The sequence below is a fragment of the Leucopleurus acutus genome (assembly GCF_964270905.1).
Source record: "Leucopleurus acutus genome assembly, chromosome: 2".
Taxonomy (NCBI): Eukaryota; Metazoa; Chordata; class Mammalia; order Artiodactyla; family Delphinidae; genus Leucopleurus; species Leucopleurus acutus.
In genome coordinates, this window is record NC_139143.1 from 88,058,212 (window position 1) to 88,083,561 (window position 25,350).

The window sequence follows — 25,350 nt, forward strand, 5'->3', positions numbered from 1 at the left end:
GTTGAAGGACCCCAAAATCTCAAAGCAAGAATAAAAATGTCTGTCCTCATTTAGAAAGTATCAAAATGTGAGTTTATGTAAGTGTTTGAGGGGTGTCTTCTTTACTATATTTCCTTCAACACTTTGGACAATTCATAGAAAAACCAATTACTTTATTGTGCTTGACTATAATTACTTGACTAAGTCAACTAAATTCTGTCCACTATGAAAAACTATCACCTGATGTTGTTATGCTATTAATTCCCCCAATTTATACTTCAAATAACATATTCCTGGTACTTCCTCAACCTACAAGTTTCCCTTATTCCAAAGAAGCAACTTAATATTAGATTTAACCACATGGCATTGGCATTTTTTCAGGTCAAAAATGGTTGAAGATTGGTGCAGATCACGCATAGATCCAGACAGCCTAGAGTCAAAGCCCATTTAAGTCACTTGCAAGTTCTCAAACCACAGATGATTATACAATTTTTCTAAACCTCAGTTTCCTCATCTGTAAAATGGGTGTAATAATAGTAGCCATCTCAGTTATGAGAATTAAATGAGATAATGTACAAAAAGTGCTTAGCACAGTACCTGGCACACAGTAGTTTCTTAGTACATGCCAACTTAAAAGAGAGAAAGAAATGAAGCTGAACCATCCCATGTTTTCCCAATGCTTAGCACAGTGCTTAATCTGTTATCTATACTTAATAAAGTTTTTACCGGATTGGCTGGTTTTGGCCTTCAATTTTATCAAAATCATCTATTAGTATCCATAATTCTGTGTGACTATTGGGTGTTTGGGTCTAAGAGCCTAATGTTCCTATTCAGTTCCATCTATTTTCTCAGTGAATTGAGTGTTTGGGATGACCTGGAGCTCCAAATTTTAGAGGTCATAGGGAGGAGGAGCAGTTGTGAGGAGTGGCCAGTGATTTGGAGGAAAATCCTGCGGTTGTCAGGTTCTGTAAGGCAGATGAAAAATGTGTCTCAAGAAAAAGGGAGTGAGAATATGAGCCGTGTGCTCCTGAGAGGTCGAGTAAGCTGAAGGTTCAGAACCAAACGTTGGGTTTGGCAAAAAGGAAGTTACTGATGACCTTGACAAAAGGAATTTCAATGGAATGCAGGAGACAAAAGCCAAAATGGGGCAATTAAAGACAGAGTGAGAAGAAAAGATGTGAAACACTGAGAACAGACAATACTTTAGTGGCTTTCAGTATAGAGGGGAGCAGAGAGGCGATGGCACACTCGGTAGGACATATAGGGTCAAAAGGGCATTTTTTTAAAACATTTTTATTGGCGTATAATTGCTTTACAATGGTGTGTTAGTTTCTGCTTTATAACAAAGTGAATCAGTTATACATATACATATATCCCCATATCTCTTCCCTCTTGTGTCTCCCTCCCTCCCACCCTCCCTGTCCCACCTTTCTAGCTAGTCACAAAGCACCGAGCTGATCTCCCTGTGCTATGCGGCTGCTTCCCACTAGCTATCTATTTTACATTTGGTACTGTATATATGTCCATATATACACTACCACTCTCTCACTTTGTCCCAGCTTACCCTTCCCTCTCCCCACATCCTCAAGTCCATTCTCTAGTAGGCCTGTGTCTTTATTCCTGTCTTGACCCTAGGTTCTTCATGACCATTTTATTTTATTTTATTTTTTTAGATTCCATATATATGTGTTAGCATACGGTATTTGTTTTTCTCTTTCTGACTTACTTCACTCTGTATGACAGACTCTAGGTTCATCCACCTCACTACAAATAACTCAGAGAAAACCATAATTCAAAAAGAGTCATGTACCACAATGTTCATTGCAGCTCTATTACAACAGCCAGGACATGGAAGAAACCTAAGTGTCCATCGACAGATGAATAGATAAAGAAGATGTGGCAAAAGGGCATTTTTAAAGATGGGATTGAACACTGATAAGAGCAACCTAGTAGAAAGGGGAAAAATCAGGAAGAAGAGAAGAGACAATTGCAGGACCACAGTCCTCACACAGAGCAGAGGCAGTACAATCAGTGCACAAGTGGTGACATCAGATTTAAAACAGAGCAGGGATTGTTCCTCTAGATAGGAACTACAGGAAAGTAGAGTATGGGGTATAAAGGCAGGCAATTTGCTGAATTTGCTAATAAGAGATGGAGTACTTCTCTTCTGATGGTTTCTATTTTCTCAGTGAAAGAGGAGTCTAAGTAATCAGTCGAGAATGAGTAGAGGAGATGGGCTGAAGACAGAAGAGGAAGTGTGACTAGTCATTTGGGAGTGGGAGAGCAAATGAACTAGGAAAATGTAGTAGAATTGCCAGACTATGCTGAGGATCCATTTGAGATATACGGTTGTAAATGTAAAGCTAACCAGTTAATACCATACTGTGTTTTCCTTGTTTAGCTGCTCAGATACAGGCACAGGGTAGACCAAGAGTGGGTTTAGGGCTTCCCCGGTGGCGCAGTGATTGAGAGTCCGCCTGCTGATGCAGGGGACGCGGGTTCGTGCCCCGGTCCGGGAAGATCCCACATGCCGCGGAGCGGCTGGGCCCGTGAGCCATGGCCGCTGAGCCTGCGTGTCCGGAGCCTGTGCTCCGCAACGGGAGAGGCCACAACAGTGAGAGGCCCACGTACCGCAAAAAAAAGAAGAAGAAGAAAAAAAAAGATGCAGATGTAGAGAGTGGACTTGAGGACACTGGGAGGGGGAAGGGTAAGTTGAGACAAAGTGAGAGAGTGGTATTGACATATATCCATTACCAAATGTATTATAGATAGCTAGTGGGAAGCAGCCGCATAGCACAGGGAGATCAGTTCGGTGCTTTGTGACCGCCTAGAGGCCTGGGATAGGGAGAGTGGGAGGGAGACGCAAGAGGGAGGGGATATGGGGATATATGTATACATATAGCTGATTCACTTTGTTATACAGCAGCAACTAACACAACAATGTAAAGCAATTATACTCCAATAAAGACATTAAAAACACACACACACACATACACACACACACAAAGTAAGCAGGAAAGATAGAGGTTATTAGAATTGCGCTGCATGAAATTAAAACTTTGGAGGTTGTATAGCGAGAAGGTCAAGAGTATGAGAATGGAAACTCATACTAGAGATTATCATACTAAGTGACTAAGCCAGAACAGAGAAAGACAAATATCATATGATATTGCTTATATGTGGAATCCAAAAAAAATAATAATAATACAAATGAACTTATATACAAGACAGAAATAGACCCACAGACATAGAAAACCAATTTATGGTTGCTGAAGGGGGGGGGGGATAAATTAGGAGTTTGGGATTAATACATACACACTACTATATTTAAAATATATAACCAGCAAGGACCTACTGTGTAGCACAGGAACTATACTCAATATTTTGTAATAACCTATAAGGGAAAAGAAACTGAAAAATAATATACATATATATATATATATATATATATATATATATATATATAACTGAATCACTTTGCTGTACACCTGAAACTCACACAACATTGTAAATCAACTATACTTAAAAAAAAAAAAAAGAGTATGAGTGTGGGATGGGAGGCTGAGGTCAAGTGGAGGACAAAAATCATGGAAGTGGGAACTTACGTGAGAGGGCAGCGTGGATGAATTACCTATGTGGAGATTCACATCTCCAAGAATGCTGAGGATTGAGGGTGGAACGGAAGGCAGTGATCCCTGTGCTTCCATGTTCATGAACAAGGGTAGTGGAGCAGGACTGAATGTTGACTGCAAGAATGAAAGGCACTGGGTGGTCCAGACTGATGGCATGTGCTTGCAGAGAATGGGGCTTTTGAGAGGAGGGAGAAGAAAAATACTCTGGGGATATCAGCGAAGAGCAAAGAGGACATATGCCTTATTCCAAGCACTGCAGTACATTGGGTTCCTTTGGCCAGGGGTCCCATATTATGGAAAGCAAAGAGCACAACCACCATGTGAGAGTTGCAGTCTGAGACAGAGAAAGAAGCAAAGGGCGTATTCAGAAAAAGATTGGAAATAAGGAATTTTCAGTTGATGACAGAGCTTTGCCAGTGGCTCAGTGGAAGGGCATGGGGTGACAGAGCAAGGTGGGAGATTGGGTTAGGGCAGTAAGCACCAAGATGTATGGAGGCAAGAATCTAAAGATGATGGAAGACCTGGGAGACTTGGACTTCTGGGGGCAGCTGGAAGTTCTCTGTCTTCAGGAAAATGAAGTTGCCTCTGTTTCCCCTAAATCAGGAACCACTCTGTTCTCCGTGCCCTGCACAGAGTCATAGTAGACAGAGGGGTTAATTGAATGAACTAATGAGTGAATGCATGACTTTTGTAAAAGATAGAGGAAGATCGGTGCAATGAGAGAGGGATGGAGGGAGAGATTCATTAGAAGATCAGAGGGCAGGAACATTTTATTGTGAAGTGGAAGACCAAAGTGGAAAGAGCAGAATCTGGAGTCAAAAGACATGGTTGAGTGCCCAACCTGCCACTTACCAGCTGTAGATCTTTGGGAAAGCTGGATCACCTGTCCACATATCACTAGTCTCATCAGTAAAGCAGACCTTTCCTCTTCAGGAGACCTTGAGCTGCAAATGACGATCACCTCTTTAGGGCTCCTGTACTTTCATTGCAGCACTTATTGCATTGCACTTGGAAATTGTATAGCACTATACAAACACAAGAACGACAATAAAAACAGAAGAAATGGAGCAGGCTCTTTATCCTCTGTAATTCCAGCCCTTTGCCTGTATGCCCGTACCACTCCCAACTACTTAAAGGGCTACTATGAAAAGATTCATTCCCTTTGGTTTTGAGAGATTTTCCTTATCATCACAATACATTAATAACAGCTAACTCGACAGAGAGCTTTCTCGACAACCAAGTGAGAGGAACTCAGACAAGGGTCCAAGACCAGGTTGGATTACCTTAGGATGTATTATAAGGAACAGCATAGCCTCCTGAGGTGGCTGATCATAAACAAAGCTGCCACAAGAGCCCAAGAAAGGAGGGATCAGTGCCATCCTTTCCCATACATGCCCAGGAGCAGCGCAGGTATGTACATGTTGGAGAGATGATGCTTTTCTTTGATTTGCCCATGTTCTAAGTGAGAAGTTGTGCCCAGTTTTAGAAGCCACAGAGCCTCGATAAGCAGGGGCAGGGTTTCCAGAGGCAGAAGTCACTAGAATCCCAGTCAAAAGTTGGCAAGGCTTGGGCACAGCCTTAGAGAAGCAAGTTAACCTCTCAAGGTCTCAGTCACCTCATCTCTAAAGAGACAGCCCAGCTCTGTTTACAGAATTCCAGGATCCCAAACCTCTGGCACCTGCCGATGTCAGCAAGACACGTTTTACACCCCTAGCAGCACGAAGCAATGGAAATATCGGTACCAGGGCCCATGGCATTCTCTCCACCACCGTTTGCACCTCTCCCCCCAGCCCCTGCTGAGACCTTCAGGACTCTGTGTCACCTGCAGTGTCAGTAAAACCAGCTGCTTCAAGTCACTGCAGTCAGATTCAAAATGGACGGAGGATAAGAAGCGTGTTTCTCTGCTCTCTGACTTCATGAAAGGGGGACATGAGATGTAAAGATAAGAGTGTATGTGTGTGTGTGTGTGTGTGTACCATGTTCTCGTGCACAGAAGCACACACGCACTCCTTTTTTTTTTTTGCAAACACTCCCCAAGTCCAGCCCAAGGGCTCACAGTCTCCCAGCATTGATGGTAACACAGCTACCGCTAGCACCCGGACACCCCTAAACCATCCAGTGTACTTTAGGACTAGCCCTTCCTTCCTTCCCATTTCTACACTGCGTTCCAAGAATATTTAGAAAAACACCTTTCGCCCAGTGTCTTCCCTTGCCTGGTGCCCAGGGAACCTGGGTACGTGGATATATCGGGTGGGAGGAGATGCCTTGAGCCTTCTTATTTTCTTCATGACTCCCCACCATCATCAACACTCTTCCCCACCCCCTGAGTACAGGCCTAATGTCCCAGCTCGGAATTTAACATGTTTTTCCATTTGTGAGGAAGGGATTGAAGTGGATTTGCTTGTCTCAATGAGCAACCGTTGGCTGTCCTCCAAGAGATAAACCCCAGTCCCCCTAACCTGCCCCCTCCTTCTGATGTCCTTGGTTCCAACACTTGGAATTATCATTCACATCTCCCTTTTGGTGTACTCACAGCTAATCCCATTTTCCATGGCCTGAATGGGTATTAAGAGTCCTCTTTATGGCTCTCCTTTTCTCTGTATGTCTATCCCCTCTAATCCAACGTGCATTCACTCTAAATCCACCATAAAGACGGCTCCCACCCCATGTGCTTCAACCGCCTTTAAAATAAGGAGGACCTTTGCCCTCCACTTCATGGTCCCCACCTGCTTTTCTCATTTGTTGTCCTCCTTCTCCCCTTCACTCTCTGCTCCAGGTACCCTTACCTGTTCAATCACTGCCTGCTGTAGCACTGCCCCTGCAGACACCCTCCAATTCTTCCTCAGAAGAAGCTCCACTTATCCATCAATGTTGACCTCAAATTTAGCCCCTTCCATGAGGCCAGTCCTGATTCTCCCACACACAGGAAATCTCTGCTTCCTTTGAATTCCCATGGGGTTTTGCCCATATCCCTCTTGGGGCCTTTATCATATTCTGACTCTTGGTTGGGTTATATAGTATGTATGTGCTTATCTCATTCCTCCTACTGGTGGAGGAGGCCCCCAAGAACCTTGATCTCCGCCTTTCTCCGCCCATCCCCTTCACCCCCACAGCCCTCCATAGCACAGTGCCTGGCATATAATAGCAATTTTGTTTTTTTGTTGTTGTTGTTTGTTTGGTTTTTGGCTGTGTTGGGTCTTCGTTTCTGCGTGCGGGCTCTCTCTAGTTGTGGTGAGCAGAGGCTACTCTTTGTTGCAGTGCATGGGTTTCTCATTGTCGTGGCTTCTCTTGTTGCAGAGCACGGGCTCTAGGTGTGTGGGCTTCAGTAGTTGTGGCACGCAGGCTCAGTAGTTGTGGCTCGTGGGCTCTAGAGCACAGGCTCAGTAGTTGTGGTGCACCAGGTTAGTTGCTCCATGGCATGTGGGATCTTCCCGGGCCAGGGCTCGAACCCATGTCCCTTGCAATGGCAGGTGGATTCTTAACCACTGTACCACCAGGGAAGCCCTAATAGCTAATTTTGAAACACAAGAGAAGGAGGCGAGATGGAGTAAAGAAATAAAAGTCTGATGCATGTTCTTGAACCAAGTAACACCAGAAAAAAACCAGTTCTAAATTAAATAAAGTGATTATTTTTTAGAGAAAGTACAAGATTAGATGGATACTCTTAACTCCAGTGGCCTGATGTTTCTGGAAACCTCTACATGTTAACTTTTCTTCAAGGCTCTGGAATCCATTTCCAAGTAATAACCCCCTACCAAGACATTTACAAAAGTTACAATGTAACTAATTCTTGGAAACTTTCCTTATGACTTGAGATTTTTAACTGGGAAGAGAGGGATGGAGTGAGCTTAGAGACGACAGAGGGAGAATGAGAATGAGAGAAAACCCAGCCAAGCACAGGACTGAGCTCTGGGTAGCCATTAGCTCTAGGTACTGGGAAGCTCTTCCACAAACATTTGAGAGTATAAACTCTAATTATCTGAGTGTCACCAAATAGGGCAGAGAACTAAACTTCAATTCTCTTTTGTCAGATATGAATAAACATTTATCACTTTGCCTCACTATCTTGTGATCACATGATCCACTTTTGCCTCACAGCAGTCATTTAAAGTGACCTCTGTGATGGGAAAACGGGGGTTACAAGAAGCCCAGAATCCTGAGGATGACTGATGGATACATTCCACCTGGGCTACAATTCCTGTGGCATAGAGCTAAATGCATAAGCCTGCAGAGCCACCCTGTCACTCTTCCACGATCAGGAATCCTGTAGCCAGATGCAAGTCAAAGGAATTTGGTGGTACTCATGAGTGAAAAGACAGAATATTTCTAACAGATGAGAAACTGAGAAGTTACCCTGAGCACATCGCTTCACCAATGTGTGCCTTGCTTTTACCATCTGGAAAATTAAGAATACCTCTAAAGTAACCAGCTTTCAGGTACTTTTTATGTGGAACAAATAGAAGGTGGGCTTGGTGAGTTCTTTACTTGTAGCTAGAAGGAGAAACTCCAGATCTTCTCCAGAGGGATTAGGAGTCAGGGTTGAAGAGAGATGGTGGGTCCAGGAAAGAAACAGTTTTCTTCCCTCTTTACTGAATCTTTCTCCACTTTTTCTCTGCTCCAGTTTGGAATTGCCCTCTTTGTCTTCTGTATTCCCACAGACGTTGCTTGTTCCACATGTATTTAGCTATAAAAATGCCGGAGGGACATTTACTAAGGATAAAAGGGTGAATTCAACAGGAAAATACAATTCTAAATTTGTATTCATCTGATGTCTTTAAAATATATTTTTTAAAAAATGAATGAAATGATTGCTGTACTGTCTTTTGAGGAAACTAGCTAGAGCCCATTAGTGGAATTTTGATTGTTTCCTCTACTACACGTTTTCTACAGTCCCTGCTATCCCCTTGGCCAAAAGAGATGCTTGGCCAAAGGATGTGGGCATCCTTGCCCTGGAGGTCTATTTCCCAGCCCATTATGTGGACCAAACAGACATGGAGAAGTTTAACATTGTGGAGGCAGGGAAGTACACAGTGGGCATGAGCCAAACCCAGATGGGCTTCTGCTCAGCCCAGGAGGGCATCAACTCCCTGTGCCTGACAGTGGTGCAGCAGTTGATGGAGCACACGCAGCTCCCATGGGAATCTGTGGGCCGGCTGGAAGTGGGCACTGAGACCATCATCAACAAGTCCAAGGGTGTCAAAACAGTGCTCGTGGAGCTCTTCCAGGTTTCAGGCAACACTGACATTGAGAGCATAGATACCACCAGTGCCTGCTACGGTGACACTGCCTCCCTCTATTCAGTGTTGCCAACTGGGTGGAGTCCAGCTCCTGGGATGGTACGTGCTGCCAGAGGCTTATGTAAGAAGGGAGCTGGGTTGGAGGCCGAATCCTCAGCTTCTCCTTTCCTTGGGTGGTTTCATTCAGGGAGGGAAGGACACCTTCTTCATACGGCTGCTACGATCATCCAACAACCACAATGATAATAACCACTGAGACGTGTATAGCTTTATACAGTTAATCAGGGAGCATGTTCACAGAGTCATTCATTTGGTCCTCACAACAGCCTAGGAAGTGGGTGTCATACCTGATTTACGGGGGGAAAATGGAGGATCTAATATCTTACACGTAGTGCATGGCAGAAGCAAGACGCCGGATCAAATTTGGTGTATTTCTCATTTCACTCTTCCTGTTTCTCTGAGGTTTCTCCCAAGTCTCTGAGCGGGAAAGAGATTGGTGATGTTAAAAGATTTAAACAAGTTTAGGTGTTAGGGAAAAACACCCTGATAAAAATAGACCCAAAGAATCACAGGATAGACTATGACACAGAGTATTTCTACTTTCTCTCCCTTGCCTGGTTCCTAGGAGAGGTAGAAACCTAGGTCTGTCAATAATTGATGACAAGTCCCTTAACCTCTGCGAGACTCAGAGTTTTTGTTTGCCTACCTGCCTTACAGGCATTAAACAAGATATCAATGGAGATGTGAAAAAACAGTACCTGGGCAGACAAGGCCCTACATTTACTAAGTTGGAAACCAGAAATTTAAACTTTAGAAACCATAATAAACATTAATTATAAAATTAATTATGAAGTCTTGATGTTGGCGGTGACCCTAGAGACTATCTAATCCAATATTTTTCACTTTAAAAAGAGGCCAAGAAGAGTTTAATGGTTTGTCTCTGTTCATGCAACAAGGCAGTACAATTCCTTACACCCATTCAGTGTTTTTTTTCAACTGCCCTGTGTAGCCTCGCCAACAATGATTCCATTGATTTGGCATGTTCTAGTCTCTACATCGTCAAACCTGTACTTGCAGTGCTTCTCCTGCTTGGCATTTGTATTATTACCTCTCCAGCAACCCCTACTACCGTCACCACCAATATGTCCAGCCCAGAATTTAGTTAGAGAGTAGAAGTGAAGGGCAAGGGACACACACCAGCCTTTAACCCAAAATCAGAGCCTATATTTGGGGGTATTATCAGCTTCAAACATGTCATTTCAAATGAGTAGATTCTGCTGAATGGTTGGGTATTCCACAGGAGAGGGCTGCAAATGCATCCTTCTTTAACGTGATGTCTTGTGGGGGAAAAATTCAAACAAGCTATTAGGATGTGAATTGTTAATCTATACTAAAACAAAAAGCATATTTAAGCTTGAGTCTAATGGCAAATGCCAAAACAAGACAAGGCCAGCGTAGATGTGATCTCTGCTTCTGACCTGGCCATCCACCTGGGGACCCTCAGATGGGAGAAGGTGGTTCTGGGACTCACCAAGAAGGTCTGGACCACTCCAGAGAGACAGCAGGGTATGAGGGAAGGAAAGAGTGGTACTGGCTCAGATTGCCTGAGAGACCTCATTTTTTCTTGTCTTTTTTTGTTTTAAATGAAGGTAATTGAAACCAACAGTTAAGTACATACACACACACACACACAAAGGGTGAAAAGTAAAGAAAGTAAAGAAAATTTCCCTTTGACACCCCATTACCAACTCCCATAATTTAACACTGACAGTTTCTATGTATTCTTCCAGGAATTTTCTATATACCTGAAAGCATACCCTTATCTATTCATTTTTTAACATTGTACACATTATTCCTCATCTCTATGATGTCTTAGAGGTCATTCTATAGATAGATAGATATAAGATAGACAGATAGATAGATATACACATAAGGTCACCTAAAGTCATTCTTTTAAAAGCCACATAATATTCTATTGATAGATATGCCAAACCTTAGTCCCATGGATGGGTATTTAGATTGATGTATGTTTTTGCAATTATAAATACTGTTTTAATGAACATTGTACAATAGCTTTGCACGCTCATGATAATATGTTCTAGGAATAGATTCCTAGAAGTGGAATTGCAGAATAGTTTGATCTAAAGGTTTGATAGAATATGCCAAATTGTTCTTCAACATGTTGTACTAAAGTGCATTCCTACAATATATATTATCAAACTTTCTAATCTTTGTCAGTTTAATAAGTAATATAATAGTATTGATTTTCTTTTGCTATTATAAGAGAACTTTGATATTTTTATGATGTTTATTAGCCATTTTTCTATTACATACCTTATGTTTCTTATGAGGCGCTTATATATGAATGAAAATAATCCTTTGTTGGCTTTATGTACTGTAAATACTTCTCCAGTTTGTCTTTTGAGTTTGTTTCTGATAGAAGGTTTTAATTTTAGGCAGTCTAATTGACTGATTTTTTCCTTAATGGCTTCTAAATACTATTCTATAGTTTCCTAATTTTATAAACACATATAAATTTTGTTTATATATATTATATGTTTATTATATATTTTTATGTATTTATGTATATAAAATTGCAGAGAAAAAATAACAATACTGTTTCGTTGGGGTTGGAGTTTGAGTTGTTATATAATCTTAAGAGAAGGTTCTTGGGTTTCAATGAATTTGGGTTGGAATCCTGACTCTGAATCTTTATCCTACCTTCTATTAGCTGTGTGGCTTTAGGTAGGTGACTCAGGTTCTTTGGGTCTCAATTCCTTTGTCTATAAAGAGGAGATAACTGTATCTGACAGATAGGCTTATTGTGAGGACTGAATTATACAGAAATAATGGCTCTCAACACAGTGCTGGCGTAAACCCTGGGGGCTTCCTCACAGTTTAGGTAGAATCCTAAAATTGCCGCCATGTTTCTCTCACAAACCCAAGTTTGAGGGCGGGCAGTACTATCAGATGAGAGAGGAACAAATAATATTCAAGACGACAATTACTTATTGAATAATCATCCGGCTACTATAGAAGTAGTTACCATGGACCACCTACATTAAATGTGGTTACTTGACACTAACTCTTCTCAGAAGGAAGGTAATACCAGATTGTTCGAAGCACGTGGTTCAGGATCCAGTCAGAACCGGGTCTGAATATATAATTCCGTATTCATGAGGTGGGTGACCTTAGACAAATTACTTGGATTCTCTAGAAGACAGTGTCTTCCTTTGTAAATGTGGATAATTCCTGCCTCACTGGATTATTTTAAGGATTGTTTGAGGATAGCTCATGTCTATCTAGGATTTCAAATATTAGCTTCCCTCCCCATCCCTTGGCCTTCTATGATTTGAAAGAAATTTCCACTGTAGTACTATGAAGTGCTGTAAGGTGATCAGTACAAAACTAAATTATCTCCAGAAGTGCTCATTTATGAATGTTTCATTGAATTCAGAAACTGAATTCTGAATAAATGAGGATTTTACAGCTAGAGTCACAGAACACTGAGTTTTGACATTGCATTTCAAATGTGTCATGATGAATTTCACTAGAACAAGTTCCATGGGGCAAGAATTTTTATTTTGGTTCAGTGATCTATCACCAGTACCTAAAATTGTGCCTGGCGTACAGGAGGCTTTCAGTCTACTTGAGATTTGGTAGGGATAATAATTATTTCTTGTCTCTCATTACAAGTCACTATGCCCTGGTGGTCTGTGGAGACATCGCAGTGTACTCCAGTGGTAATATTCACCCCACAGGCAGGGCTGGAGCTGTGGCAATGCTGGTTGGGCCCAAGGGCCCTCTAGCCCTCGAGAGAGGTTTGTAGTAAACAGTGGCTATGTGGTGCCGGGAGACTGTGCATGGCGTAGCCAAATACCTAGCTCCTAATTCCAAGTTGGCCCACCCACTATGCAGGGCCGAAATGTGGATCTGATGATGATATTGACTGTCTCCAAAAGACTGGACTGGGGAGCAGAGGGCAGGGAGGAGGGGAAGAGAGGGATCAGCAAGCTTGCCTCTTCTGCACCATCACACTTGGGGATAATGATGTGTGGAATGGCTGGTACTGATGCTGCTGACAAGGACCCTTTGAGAGCTAAACTGACAACTGAAAATGCAAGAAGATAATTGAGTATAAAGTGAGAGCTTTCCTTTGAGACTTTTGGTGTCTATTCCAGATTTTTCTTAAGCCCATCTAGGTATGGAAATGGAAATATAAATCTCATTTATATAAAAGTGGCAATTCAATCAACTCCTCTTGAACACATGAGGGATGCTCGGTGGGCTCAGGCTTGGGCACGAGAAAGATAAAGACCAGGGGGCTGCTTGTATGTGGCTCTCCTATCCTCTCTGCTCAACGTGGGCTGCCTTGTACAGTCCCCGAATCCCTCTGTGTGCCTTGCCAGGGCTTAGAGCAACCCACATGGAGAATGTATATGACTTCTACAAAGCAGATATGACTTCAGAGTGCCCACAATTGGATGGGAAGCTGTCCATCCAGCGTTACTTACGGGCCCTGGACCGATGCTACGTGTTATACTGTCAAAAGATCCAGAACCAGTGGGAGCAAGGTATGGGGCTCAGAGGGCAGAAGGTGGGGACCCTATTCACACGAGGCCAAGAGTATGTCCTAACCTCTTAAGACAAGGACTCTTTTCTCCTCTTCAAATGATCACAACAGAATTGTTTCATGTCCCCTTCTTCTGACACCCTTTCCTGGGCCTGAGCTAAAGTCCCTTTGGAAGTCACCCAAAGTCAAGCATGAAATTGCCTCTAACTTGAGTTAAATGAAAGAAAGTAGACAATCCAAGGTCAAAGCTGAAGCCAGTGGGTGCCAGCCACCTGGGGAGGTACTGTGTGAATCAGAGTGACCACGTCCTATGGAGGCCAGGATTCGTTTCTGTTGAAGTCAGGAGTGATTTGACTCTTGGTTTATAGTTTGCCACCTTTTAAAGTCTGGTTGATGTTGAAAATTCTTACCTATATTTTCAGTATACTTAAGTGTTATCAGTGATTCTTTTCTTTGCCTGGTAGTGTTGGAAGTTGATTTTATTTTCACCTTACTTTCTGAAGTTCTCTGCTAAAAAATATGTACCAATTCCATAATCAGAAAAGAAACGAATCTTCTTTTAAAAATAAAGAGAAACCCATACACTTAAAAAATAAAGCGGGGTGGGGGGGGGGTTCCTGCCTGTTTAGCCATGCCCAGATGGGCATCTAAACAAGGCAGGTTTCAGTGTGGGAAAAGGCATGTGCTGAAGCATCAGAGCATGGATGCTTTAGGGGTGTCCTGAAGCATCTTGCCCCTCTCTGCTGCACTGGGTGGGATGCTGGCTGCCTCCATGGGAAAGGAGTCGACTTGGACATCTCTGCCTCTGCCCATCCACTGTAAAATTGTTATTGGCTAATTGCTCTGGCATCCTCTGAATTCTTATGACATTCTAATTTTAGTCCTTAATCTCATATGGAATTTGATCAATGCTGCTTTGGATCTCAGCACCGAATTGTAAACTTTCCTAAGGGCAGGGGGTGCATTGCTCTTCTCTTTGGAATATGAGAGAGTCTGGAGTGTAGATCCAGAGACACCAGAACCCAAAGCCAAAGCCAGCTCTTTTCAAGCTGGGTGACCTTGGACACATGACTCAGCTTCATATTTTGGAGACTGTTTTCTCCCCTGGAAAATAGAGAAAATAATACAGTACGAGGTTGATTTGAGGAATTATTTGTCATAGAGGTTGGCAATGGCAGATAGGAAGAAAATATTTGTTTCTTTACCTTCTTTATGAGTAGAGTGCTTAGTAAAATGCTTGTAAAATGAATGAACAAACCTCTGTGTGTTTGCCAGAGGTAGGAACCAGTTTTCTGGGAGACCTCAGCACAGTTAGATCTTGGAGAGTATGTCTAAGTGGATCGTGCCACATCCTTGCTTTCACACTTCTTCTTCCAGCTGGCATCGATCGACATTTCACTCCTGATGACTTACAGTTTGTGATCTTTCACACACCCTTCTGCAAGAGGGTCCAGAAATCCCTGGCTCACCTGATGTTCAATGACTTTCTCTTAGCCAGTGGCAACACACAGACCGGCCTCTATAAGAGGCTGGAAGCCTTCAGGTGAGTCCTCTTCATAAGAAGGAGGAGGCTTCCTCATGCCTTGAGTCTGGACCACCAGCCACTCCTGTGGGAAAAGACAACAATCCTCCAACACAGTAGAAATGACACCAAGTCCTCACGTGGGTTAGTGCGTTATTGTTTTCTCAGGGACCTCACCCTGTATCTTAGGGAGCACAGGGGCACTGCCAGAACCTCTAGATCAAGTGACTATAAGAAGCTTCGGCGAGTAATAAAAAGGGGAAAGGGAGTGTGGCTAAATTATTCAGGCAATAAACATGTTATGAACATCAACTATGTGTCAGACATCATACTAAACTCTGGGGACATAAAAGTGGATGTGACTCCATGATACCTGCCTAGAGGATCTCACAGTCTGTACAGAAAGAAACACCTAGAAGCAAATAATCACAATGCAGGATGGCAACTTGGGGAGCGTCTGGTCTCATTCCCACTAGCCATTGGCTTAATGAATGTCTTGCTTGTTGCCTCAAATCCCCGCACCTATGAAATAGAGATAGTCCAGCTCACCCCCCTTTGCTGTCGATAAAGCAGGGAGAATGCTGTTTATTGATGCGATACTCCAAGACATTCAGAAAAGAAGAACACAAAGAGTTCTCACTGGGAAGGGAATCTTTCCCTTTCTTCTTGGTATCTGTTCAAGTTTTGGAGTATTTTACCAACATCTGCCCCTGTTTCTAACTACTACTGCTAACCCTGCCACCAACATCCAAATTAGCACAAACACTGCTTCTAAGACCTACCCCATGCAAAAAAATTCTAACATATACCAAAGATAATAGCTTACTATCTCTAATATATGAAAGTCTCATCCATAACAAGAAAAACACACTAAGTAGAAAACTGAACAAAGTATATGGGCAAGAAATTTCCTCAAGGAAGAAATGCACATAATCATATTTTTAAATGTGCATACCCATTAGTAACAAATATAAACAAGTTAATGTTTTCTTTAGATAGCGTTTAAAATTTTTGTATACCCAGAATTGAGTCTATGAGAAAATGAGCAATAGTAAACTGATACAAAGATTTGGGGGAGTAATAGGAAAACATGAAGCAAAAGCCTTAATAGATGTGCATCTTTGGCTCAGTGATTCCACATGTTTAAAAGAACATGTAGCTATTCCTCAAAAAACTAAAAATAGAACTACCATATGACCCAGAAATTCTACTCCTGGGTATACATCAAAAAAAACCCAAAACACTAATTTGAAAAGATACATGCACCCCAACGTTCAGAGCAGCATTATTTACATTTGCCAAGGTGTGGAAGCAACCTAAGTGTCCATCAACAGATGAATGGATAAAGAAGATGTGGTACACATATACAATGGAATACTACTCAGTCATAAAAAAAGAACAAAATCTTGCCATTTGCAACAACATGGATGGGCTTGGAGGACATTATGCTAAGTGAAATGAGTCAGACAGAGAAAGACAAATGCTGTATGATATCACTTGTAAGTGGAATCTAAAATACAACATACAAGTGAATATAACAAAAAAGAAGCAGACTCATAGATAGAACAAACTAGTGGGTACCAGTGGGGAGAGGGGGAGGAGCAACATAGGGGTGTAGGAGGTACAGGCTATTGGGTCTAATATAGACTCGAGGATGTATTGTACATCACAGGGAATATAGCCAACATTTTGTGATAACTGTAAATGGAAAGTAACCTTTTAAAATTGCATAAAAATTTTTAATGAAAAAGAAATGTTTCCTAAAAAAAAAACAAACATGTAGCTATTCTCTGTAGTATTTTAGCTAATGAGGACAGAAACGGGTCAATTGGTTAAAGTCGGGTACATCATATCATGGTCCATTTGGCAGCCTTTAAAAATAATGTTAGAGGGCTTCCCTGGTGGCACAGTGGTTGAGAGTCTGCCTGCCGCTTCAGGGGACACGGGTTCGTGCCCCGGTCCGAGAAGATCCCACATCCCACATGCCGCGGAGCAGCTGGGCCCGTGAGCCATGGCCGCTGAGCCTGCGTGTCCGGGGCCTGTGCTCCGCAACGGGAGAGGCCACAACAGTGAGAGGCCCGCGTGCCGCAAAAAAATAATAATAATAATGTTAGAGAAGCTGACAATGTCATAGAGAAAATTAGTTAAGGAAGCATGCTAAACAGAATGTATCGCATGATTTTACTTTCCAATAAACTGTATAAAATTAGGAATGGATTCCATAAGAAAACTACGACCTAAGTGCTCTCTCTGAATGGTAAAACTATTAGTGACAGTTTTCCTCTGTGTTTTCTGTATTTCCAAATATTCTATTATAAAAAACATGTGTCCCAAAGTCTTCTCTCCAGTAGCTGTTACGCTTTTCCCCGTGCTGCATTCCTTCCCTCATGTGGCTTCTCGCCTGGCCTATCCCTCTGGCTGCCTCACAGGGAGCTAAAGCTGGAAGACACCTACACCGATAAGGACGTAGCAAAAGCATTTCAAAAGGCCTCTCTAGACGTGTTCAACAAGAAGAGCAAGGCGTCCCTCTACCTCTCCACACACAACGGGAATATGTACACTTCATCCCTGGGTGGAGGGATGCCTGGCCTCACTTCTGCTCCAGTGAGTACGGCATGTGACCCCACCTCCTCTCACCCATGGCCTCTGGTCTGAGGGTTCAACCAAGTTTTGTTCCTCTTCTGGTTCAGAAGTTTTTCAAAAAGGAAAGAAAGAAGAAAGGAAGGAAAATGAAAGAAACAGGTTTCAAAGGTGCATGGGTAGGCAGAGGTACCATCAGTATTAAACAGTGGTCTCCAAAGTGAAGTGCACGTACGAACGATGCCAGGGGATGAGCAAGACCTATTTGGTGCAGCAGGAACATGGTAGAACTTTTATGCATATTTTGATCTCATCCTTTAAAATCTCTGTACTCAGTAAAGCATGTTGGTCGAGAGATTCTAGCTTTAGAGCCCACAACCTGCGTTCAAATCTCTTTACCATTTATTAGCTTTGACCTTGGAAAAATATTTAACCTTTATGCACCTTCTTTTTCCCAACTATAAAATTTGTACAATAGCAATACCTACCTTCTAAGGTTTTGATGAATGTTAAATGTCTGAAGCAATTAAAACAGTAATGCTCAGCAGGGGCCCAAGTGTTAGTTTTTATAGATATTCTATTTTGTGGATTTTACAAGAAAATACTTGTACTAGTACATGCATACAACACGAGAAAAATATATATGTATATCATTGGACTTGCTCAAATTATTCCTAACGAGGGTAGAATAAAACAAGTTACAACTGCTGAAGCATTGCCAGTCAACATGGGAGTCTTGAGATGAGTCCAGTGGTCTGACCTTCACTTGGAGGTGCCTTCAGAGTTCACTGAATTCATCTTGGCTTCCCGGGTGGGGAGAAGTTCCTTTTACATCCCAGAGATTCAGTTATGCTCACTGTGGCTTCTGTATCTTAGACTTTAGCTGTTCTCCTCTTGGTAAGCTTTCCTCCTTCTGGGCCTACCCCCAGGGTCTTCCAGAAGCCCCTGTTTGTGTAGAGTGCCCAGAACCCATTGCTAGTTGCAAGAGGTTGACTAGACTGGTGGCTTCTTTGCAGTGCGGAACATAATGTTGATGTGTGGTTTTAGGTTTTGATTTCTTTCGCCGCAGTCACCCTGCCCAGGACTTGGCTGGCTCCAGGACTGGTGCCTTCTCTTATGGCTCTGGCTTAGCGGAAAGTTTCTTTTCATTTCGGGTGCCCCAGGATGCTTCTCCAGGTGAGTTCAGTCTTTTGATCAGGCACTCCTGGCCAGTTTCATCGGGTAAAAGAAACCACTTTCTGCCTCACCACTACCAAGGCTCCCACCTTGATAGAATTATGTTGTGATTAAGAACAAAGGAAAGCCCTGAAGGGATTTAAGCAATAGAGTAAGTTTGTCCAATTCATGTATTCGAAGCACTTCCCTGGTTACTACTTAGAGACTAGACTGATGAGAAACAAAGGTGAATATGGGGAAACCTGTCAGATTGTTCCAGCAAATAGTCTAGGCAAGAGGTGATGGTGGTGGTTTGGTTGCAACTGGTTAAAGAGAAATGGATGGATTTGAGATACCCAGGAAACATTTGTGGATTATTTTATGATGGACATGATCAAGGGCATCCATCTAAGTGCTAAACGGGATACACCTTGACTAAATGAGGGTCTGCCTGTATGTTTTGCTAACATTATGTTTGTTGAGCTTTATCATTTCTTGACATTCTAAGCCATACATAGAGCACTTTCCCCTGGGGCGGGAGCTCCCACAGAGCCTGGCTCTCCATTGGACTTGTGATTGGTAGCAGTGATGACAATGAAGTAAGTTTAAGAGTCTTACTTTTGCTTCCCAGTCTCGCCGCCCCCCCCACCCCCCACCGGAGAAGCTGGTATCCAGTACATCAGACCTGCCAAAATGTCTCACCTCCCGGAAGCATACGTCTCCTGAGAAGTTTACAGAAATAATGGACCAAAGAGAACAGTTCTACCACAAGGGTAAGAAAAAAGGCAGAAAGAGAGGAGGAGAAGGCAATTTTTCTCAGATTCTATGCCAGGAGCTGAGAGCCAGGGATTCATCAGAAGTCTAGAATATAGTGGGTGAGAGTGATGACTTCTATCAGATATGATTGGGAGAAGGTTTGTTAGGTTCGAAAGGGGAAGAACTGGGTGGGGAAGCAGAAGACAGAGTTGGGAAGAGGTAGGAGGCGGCATGTGGCTTCCCAGCACTGAGCATAGATAACCACCCAAAACAGGATACTGGACAATGAAGTCCCCTGGAAGCCAGATGTATGGTCTTTGAAAACACTATCTACGCAACAGTTGAAAAAGCCCAGATTTTGGAGCCGGATATCAAAGTCTAAGCTGAGCTGTGATAACTTATCAGCTCTTTATCTTTGAGAAAATTATTGAAGTTTTCTCAGTTGCCTCATTTCTAAAATCATACGAACTTTGCAGGATTGCCAAAGAGATTAATGAATGAATTAATGATAAATAAGTTATCGGCAAATATTACTGTCTTCTTTCAGCTACCCCCTTTCCTTACCAAACATAAAACAAAATAGTGCCCCCAAAAAGCAACAAAGGAAAAGTACACCAAAGCGAAAGTTAGGACTGGAGAAGCCAGATGGTGATTTTAAAATCAGGGTAACCATATTTTTTCAAGCAAAACTTGGGACACATGACTTGCCCTGAAAAGGAGACTGAACTTATGGAATTGAGAATGTTCCAGAAAACCTAGACCTAGTAGTCATTGATCTTATCTGGAACAGGGGACATGTTAGAGCAAAAAAGTAGCCAAAATAAAATAAAAATAGGACCTCTGAGATGAACGTTAATGGACAAAACTTTGAAATACTACAATGAATCAGTTTTGGAAAACTTAGGGCTAGGAAGGAAGTGTCTATTAGAAAACAGGGTGCTCTGAGGTACGCCTCAAGCTAGGTACCATTGGCAGAAGGACGTGATGAAGATTTCAATGGAGGAAGGGCATGTCTACTGCAGAAAAACGGCATACTCCTATAACAAAATTTCTAGTAGACAAGTCTTAGGTACTAGCTCCAAGAGAGCTGCTTCTGGTTCTTCTGATGGCCCAGTGCCCTACTGGGTGTAGACTAGGTGACCTCGCCACCCCTTGCAGCACAGCCAGGAGAGCTCCACGTGAAGGTCTAGGCGTCCCTATTACCATTTTCTCTTCCTCAACCCCACGCAGCCCTTTGTGAGTATTGCCTCTTCTCATTCCACAGTGAATTTCTCACCACTTGGTGAGGGTCCGTAGCTTCCAAAATGATCAGAGGTGGGGAGTTTGTACCACGAGGACCAAGTAAAACTCTTGGGGCTCTTTGCCCATGAAAGGCAAAAGCTGGGGGGAGGGGCACGTTCTTAAATCTTGAATCTGAAAAAAAGAGTCAACTTGTTTACCTGATCTACTCATGATAGGAAGCTCCCCTAGAAGCCTGATAGAAACAAAATTAGCATCCACAACAGAAGCAGGCAGGCTGTAAACCTGAAACTATGCAACTCATTACTCCAATGGGGCAAGTTGGTAACAAAGATGAAGAGCATCAGAGAAGGACACGCCAGTGTGTTGGAGAGACTCCTAAGGAAACAGGGTGCTGGGGATTCTGTGAGAGGCAGAAGCCTTGGCTGGAGGGAACCTTAGGCTAAGGGGCTGTGAGCAATCGTCCCGTGTTGCGATTCCTTCTGGGTAGAAGAAGTGAGATTTGGGAAATAAGTGGGTAGGGGCATAAGGAGAGAAGAGTTTGATGGAAGTGGATGGAATCGGGAAGAGAAATAGCAGAATTCTTTATGGTACTTTTTAAAGGAAAATCAAAGATTCAGAATTAGAATCTTGTAGTGCATGGACCCAGATATCTGCCTTCAGTTAATCTTCCAAATTGGGAAGATAAGTAGAATGGAAGTGTGAGAAGCAATTGCTTTTACAACCCATAAATCTCAACAGATCAGTCCCTGCGCCCGAATACTTCATCTATATTTTCCTGTTTTTAAATTTCCCCCCCTACTTTGGTATATGAAGGGGGAAGACTAAAAAGTTTGCCAAGGGCAGGGTAGGGAACAGGGAAAGATGAGGAAGAAGTCCTGGGTAAACCAGATACCCGGATAAAACAGGAAAACTGCAGGATAAGGGGTGTCCTCTGTTCACTCCTAACCACTGCCAGCATTCTCAGCCCTGTGGGGCAACTGAAGTGTGCCTCTGGGATGTTAGGAGGTAAGAGAGGTTGGAAAGGGGGGCGACCGGCCAGGCTGCAGGGTATGGTTGAGAACGGCAGCCTCCTTAAGCAGACTCATCAGACTTTGGCGCTACCAGGGAGTCATCTGTTTGTTTGCTTATCTGTTGTCTGTTTGTAATATGGTTATTAAGGGCAAGTCAGTGGCAAAGAGGGGGCCATTAAATGTGTCAAGCTAGTTCAGTCATCAGAAGCAGAGAGAGAGAGAGGAGAAAGAAGAGACAGAGAAAGAGAGAGAGAATTGGGATTTTTCAAGGGAGAGTTTCCAAATCAGGTTCCAAATCAGGTTCCCTCCCTCTCCTGGTCCACATGCTTAAGCAGCATTGTACCAAGAAAAGAAAAGCTGGGCCTCATCCTTGTCTCACAGGAGCAATGAACCTACACCACTGAGATGTTAGCTGAAATAAAGATTGTATGTCAGTGCAGTGCTCTGCGGAGCTCTGCCTCTGCACTGACCAGCCTGTTTTCCCATCACAGACGGGATGTGTCATGGGGACCCTGCCCACCTCCCAGCCTTGGCTACCACGGCGTTGGCCTCAGGGCCCTCAGGCGTCCAGGTTTGTTGCTGGAAGGGCAGTGGAACGCCCCAGACCTCGGGATATCTTTAGGAGAGCCTGCCTCGGGTAAGGAGCAGGTATGGGGAAAGGGGGGATGCCCAGGGTGAGACTCATGACTGAATGTCCTTCTTTTGTTTCTTTATCTGTGGAGAGGTTCCTTGAAAAAGTACGCTATAGAATTTCTGCCCTCTCTCGATCGTATAAATGTCCCCCACTCTTAGCTGGTAAATAGATTGGATTGGACACAGCAGCCCCCAAAAGCACTGGCCCTGTAGAGTGAGGGGCCATCCTTAGGGGGTCCTTCATGCCTTTCCCTGCTGTAGTCACTGTCATGGGCTTGTGGTGCTAGAGGAGCCCTTTGTGAAAAGGGAGATGGAGGGATGGAGGGAAGGCTCAGCCTTGAATCACAGACCGGAAATGGGGCAGATCCGTTGTCTCCCGCAAGATCCTGATAGCTTGCCTCTCATTTGTTATAGCTTTGTTGTTATTGTTATTATTAAATTTCTGTGCTGTTAGTTCTTTCTTTGTTTCGTAGGGTTTTCTGTGAATTTCTAAATTTTAGGTTTGGTACTAAACTAATAGAACACCATTAAAAAGTAGGGAAGGAGGGAATAACTCCCATATTTCTTGGAAACCAGAACACAACCAGTGCAGCAGCTGTCATGCAGAGAAACCTGCTGGCCCTCCTGGCTCTGAGGTCCCACTCTCCCCACGCGCATGTACGCCCACAGCAGTGAACTTGCCGAGCACTCACCTCACACCCTCCCTCTCTCCCTTCCAATTCCATTCTCTGAGAGGTACAGGGGGAACAAAGGGTGAAACACAGCCTCCACCCCCAGCTTCCTTCCCTGATCGTAAGACACCTTACAGACACCTTACAGAGCCAGCAGACAGGGGCCAGAAATGACTTCAGGATATGAGGATCAAAGCTCCTTGGTCCCATGCCTTGTTGGTGTTACCAGCACAAGTGGGCACAGGGCAGAGGTGAATAGGTTACGTTTTGGGCTCCTGCAGCCAAAAACATTGTTTCAATCCCTAGCAGGAAACTCTTCCCTTAGAGGATGGTTTTTCCCTCTTGAGCTAGGGCACTGCTTCATCTAGGATCTTCTTGTAAAACAGCAATAGTTCAGGGGCGTGAAGTTATTTAAGTTATTAACTTATGTACTTGTAGAAAGTTTCCTCTGCCACCCCAGCAGGAAAGGGGCACTTTGGAGGAGGGAGGATGGCTTCTGTCAGTGGGGAGGAGGGCAGGCGTGGGCAGGCCGCCCTAGGGATAACAGGACACTGGGCACAGGGAGATGAGGTGCTGGGCCCGCCCACTTCACTGCTTGCTGGGGGCTGTTCGACTCACAACAGGCACCAGAAAATCCGAGATAAAGCCCTGCGAGAGCGCTAATCCTGCGTCAGCTGACTCCCTTCCCAGGCCCTCTCCAGGTGCTCGCTGAACTCTCGTTCTATTACACCAGCTGTAGCTGCCACCCAGCAGCCCCCCTTGGCTGACCCCCATTGCCTACTCCTCCTCAGCAAGCTGTTTGGGGGCCCTCAGTCTAGTTGGCAGCCCTGGCAGGACAATGTATGCCTTTCCTAGGATCTCTGGAGTAGTGTCTGTAGTCGTGGGAGCAAAGCCCTATTCACCTGAGTTCTTTTTTTTAAAATTTTTATTTTATATTGGAGCAGAGTCGATTAACAGTGTTGTGTTATTTTCAGGTGTAGAGCAGTGATTCAGTTATACGTATCCATGTATCTATTCTTTTTCAAATCTCTTCCCATTTAGGTTATTACAGAATATTGAGCAGAGTTCCCTGGGCTATACAGTAGGTCCCTGTTGTTTACCTATTTTAAATACAGCAGTGTATACGTGTCAATCCCAAACTCCCAATCTATCCCTCCCTCCCATCCTTCCCCCCTGGTAACCGTAAGTTCATTCTCTTAGTCTCTGAGTCTGTTTCTGTTTTGTAAATAAGTTCATTTGTGTCATTTTTTTTTTTTTTTTGCAGATTCTACATAAAAGAAATGTCGTATGATATTTGTCTTTCTCTGTCTGACTTACTTCACTTAGTACAATAATCACCTGAGTTCTTGAGGCAGGAGACTCCGGACCTTGCCTTCTATCCACATAGTTTGCTGGCGGGTCTTTGTGGCCTGAGCAACCAGGACCTTCTGTGTCACCGAATGCCGCAGCCAGGCCTGCTGCCACTTGCGAGTCATTTGGACACTATGTGGGGGTGATATTAAAAATATTTAATGAGACTATCAAGGTGCTGCCCATACCGTGCACGCCGGCAGAATATGAGCCCTGGTTCAGCTGCAGGGCACCCAGGAGGGCACTGGTCATTGTCACCACTGCACAGAGGTTTCCAGCCCTTTCCTCTCCCCCTCTTCACTGACCTTGATACTAAGCCCTAGGACTTCCTCTGGTACCTCCGGCATCTACTTCATTAAAACTGACTCCTGCTGGCTCTGAACAGAGCCCTCTCCCCCTGTTTAAGGTCAGCATATGAGGGAATGATTTTCCAGTTGCCCGGTCACCATTTTCACCCTAAGGTAGGCTACAGTCATGCAGATAAAGAACTTACCTATGTGGGCAAAAAATCACCCAGGACAACCTACAGCAGGAGAGGATGGAGTGATGACTTGATAAAGGCATTGAGGCCTGTTAACGCATCTCAAGCAAGAATACCAACATGTCACAGTATATTGAAACAGATGTGGAGAGTGGTCCAGCCCACTGACCATGAGGCAACTTCTGGTCTCCAAGGGACATACTAAACACACACACACACACACGTACGTACGTACGTACGTACGTTTCTGAATCTCAGAGTCCCAGGAGCCAGCATTCGGAGGCCAGTTCCCTCCTGTCCCACTATTCGTCTGCCTCCCTCACTGAGCTTTCAGCAAAACTTCTGCTTCCCAGCCAAGACACACAAGAAGGAAATTCCACTCTGAAGTTAGGCGGTGCAGAGATGCCACAAACCACAGAGAAATGCGAAGGAGTAAACAGCACCAGCTGGATCTTGAACTTAATCTTGCCTTTTTAAATTTAGGAGAGTTTACGCGGGCAGCCACAGGACAGGGTGATACAGTGAATGT

At 43.7% G+C, this 25,350-nt stretch overlaps 1 protein-coding gene across 1 annotated transcript; it reads left to right on the plus strand.

Moving 5' to 3' along the window:
• Positions 1-1,218: 1,218 nt before the first annotated feature.
• On the plus strand, positions 1,219-20,624 carry HMGCS2 (3-hydroxy-3-methylglutaryl-CoA synthase 2; the record flags this gene model as incomplete). Its single annotated transcript, XM_082858848.1, is given in 10 exon segments — positions 1,219-1,230; positions 8,462-8,902; positions 8,905-8,947; positions 13,258-13,422; positions 14,799-14,964; positions 17,373-17,514; positions 17,516-17,547; positions 18,593-18,699; positions 19,326-19,451; positions 20,593-20,624. Coding segments are annotated over 10 exon segments (1,266 nt in total).
• Between the last annotated feature and the right edge of the window lie 4,726 nt (positions 20,625-25,350).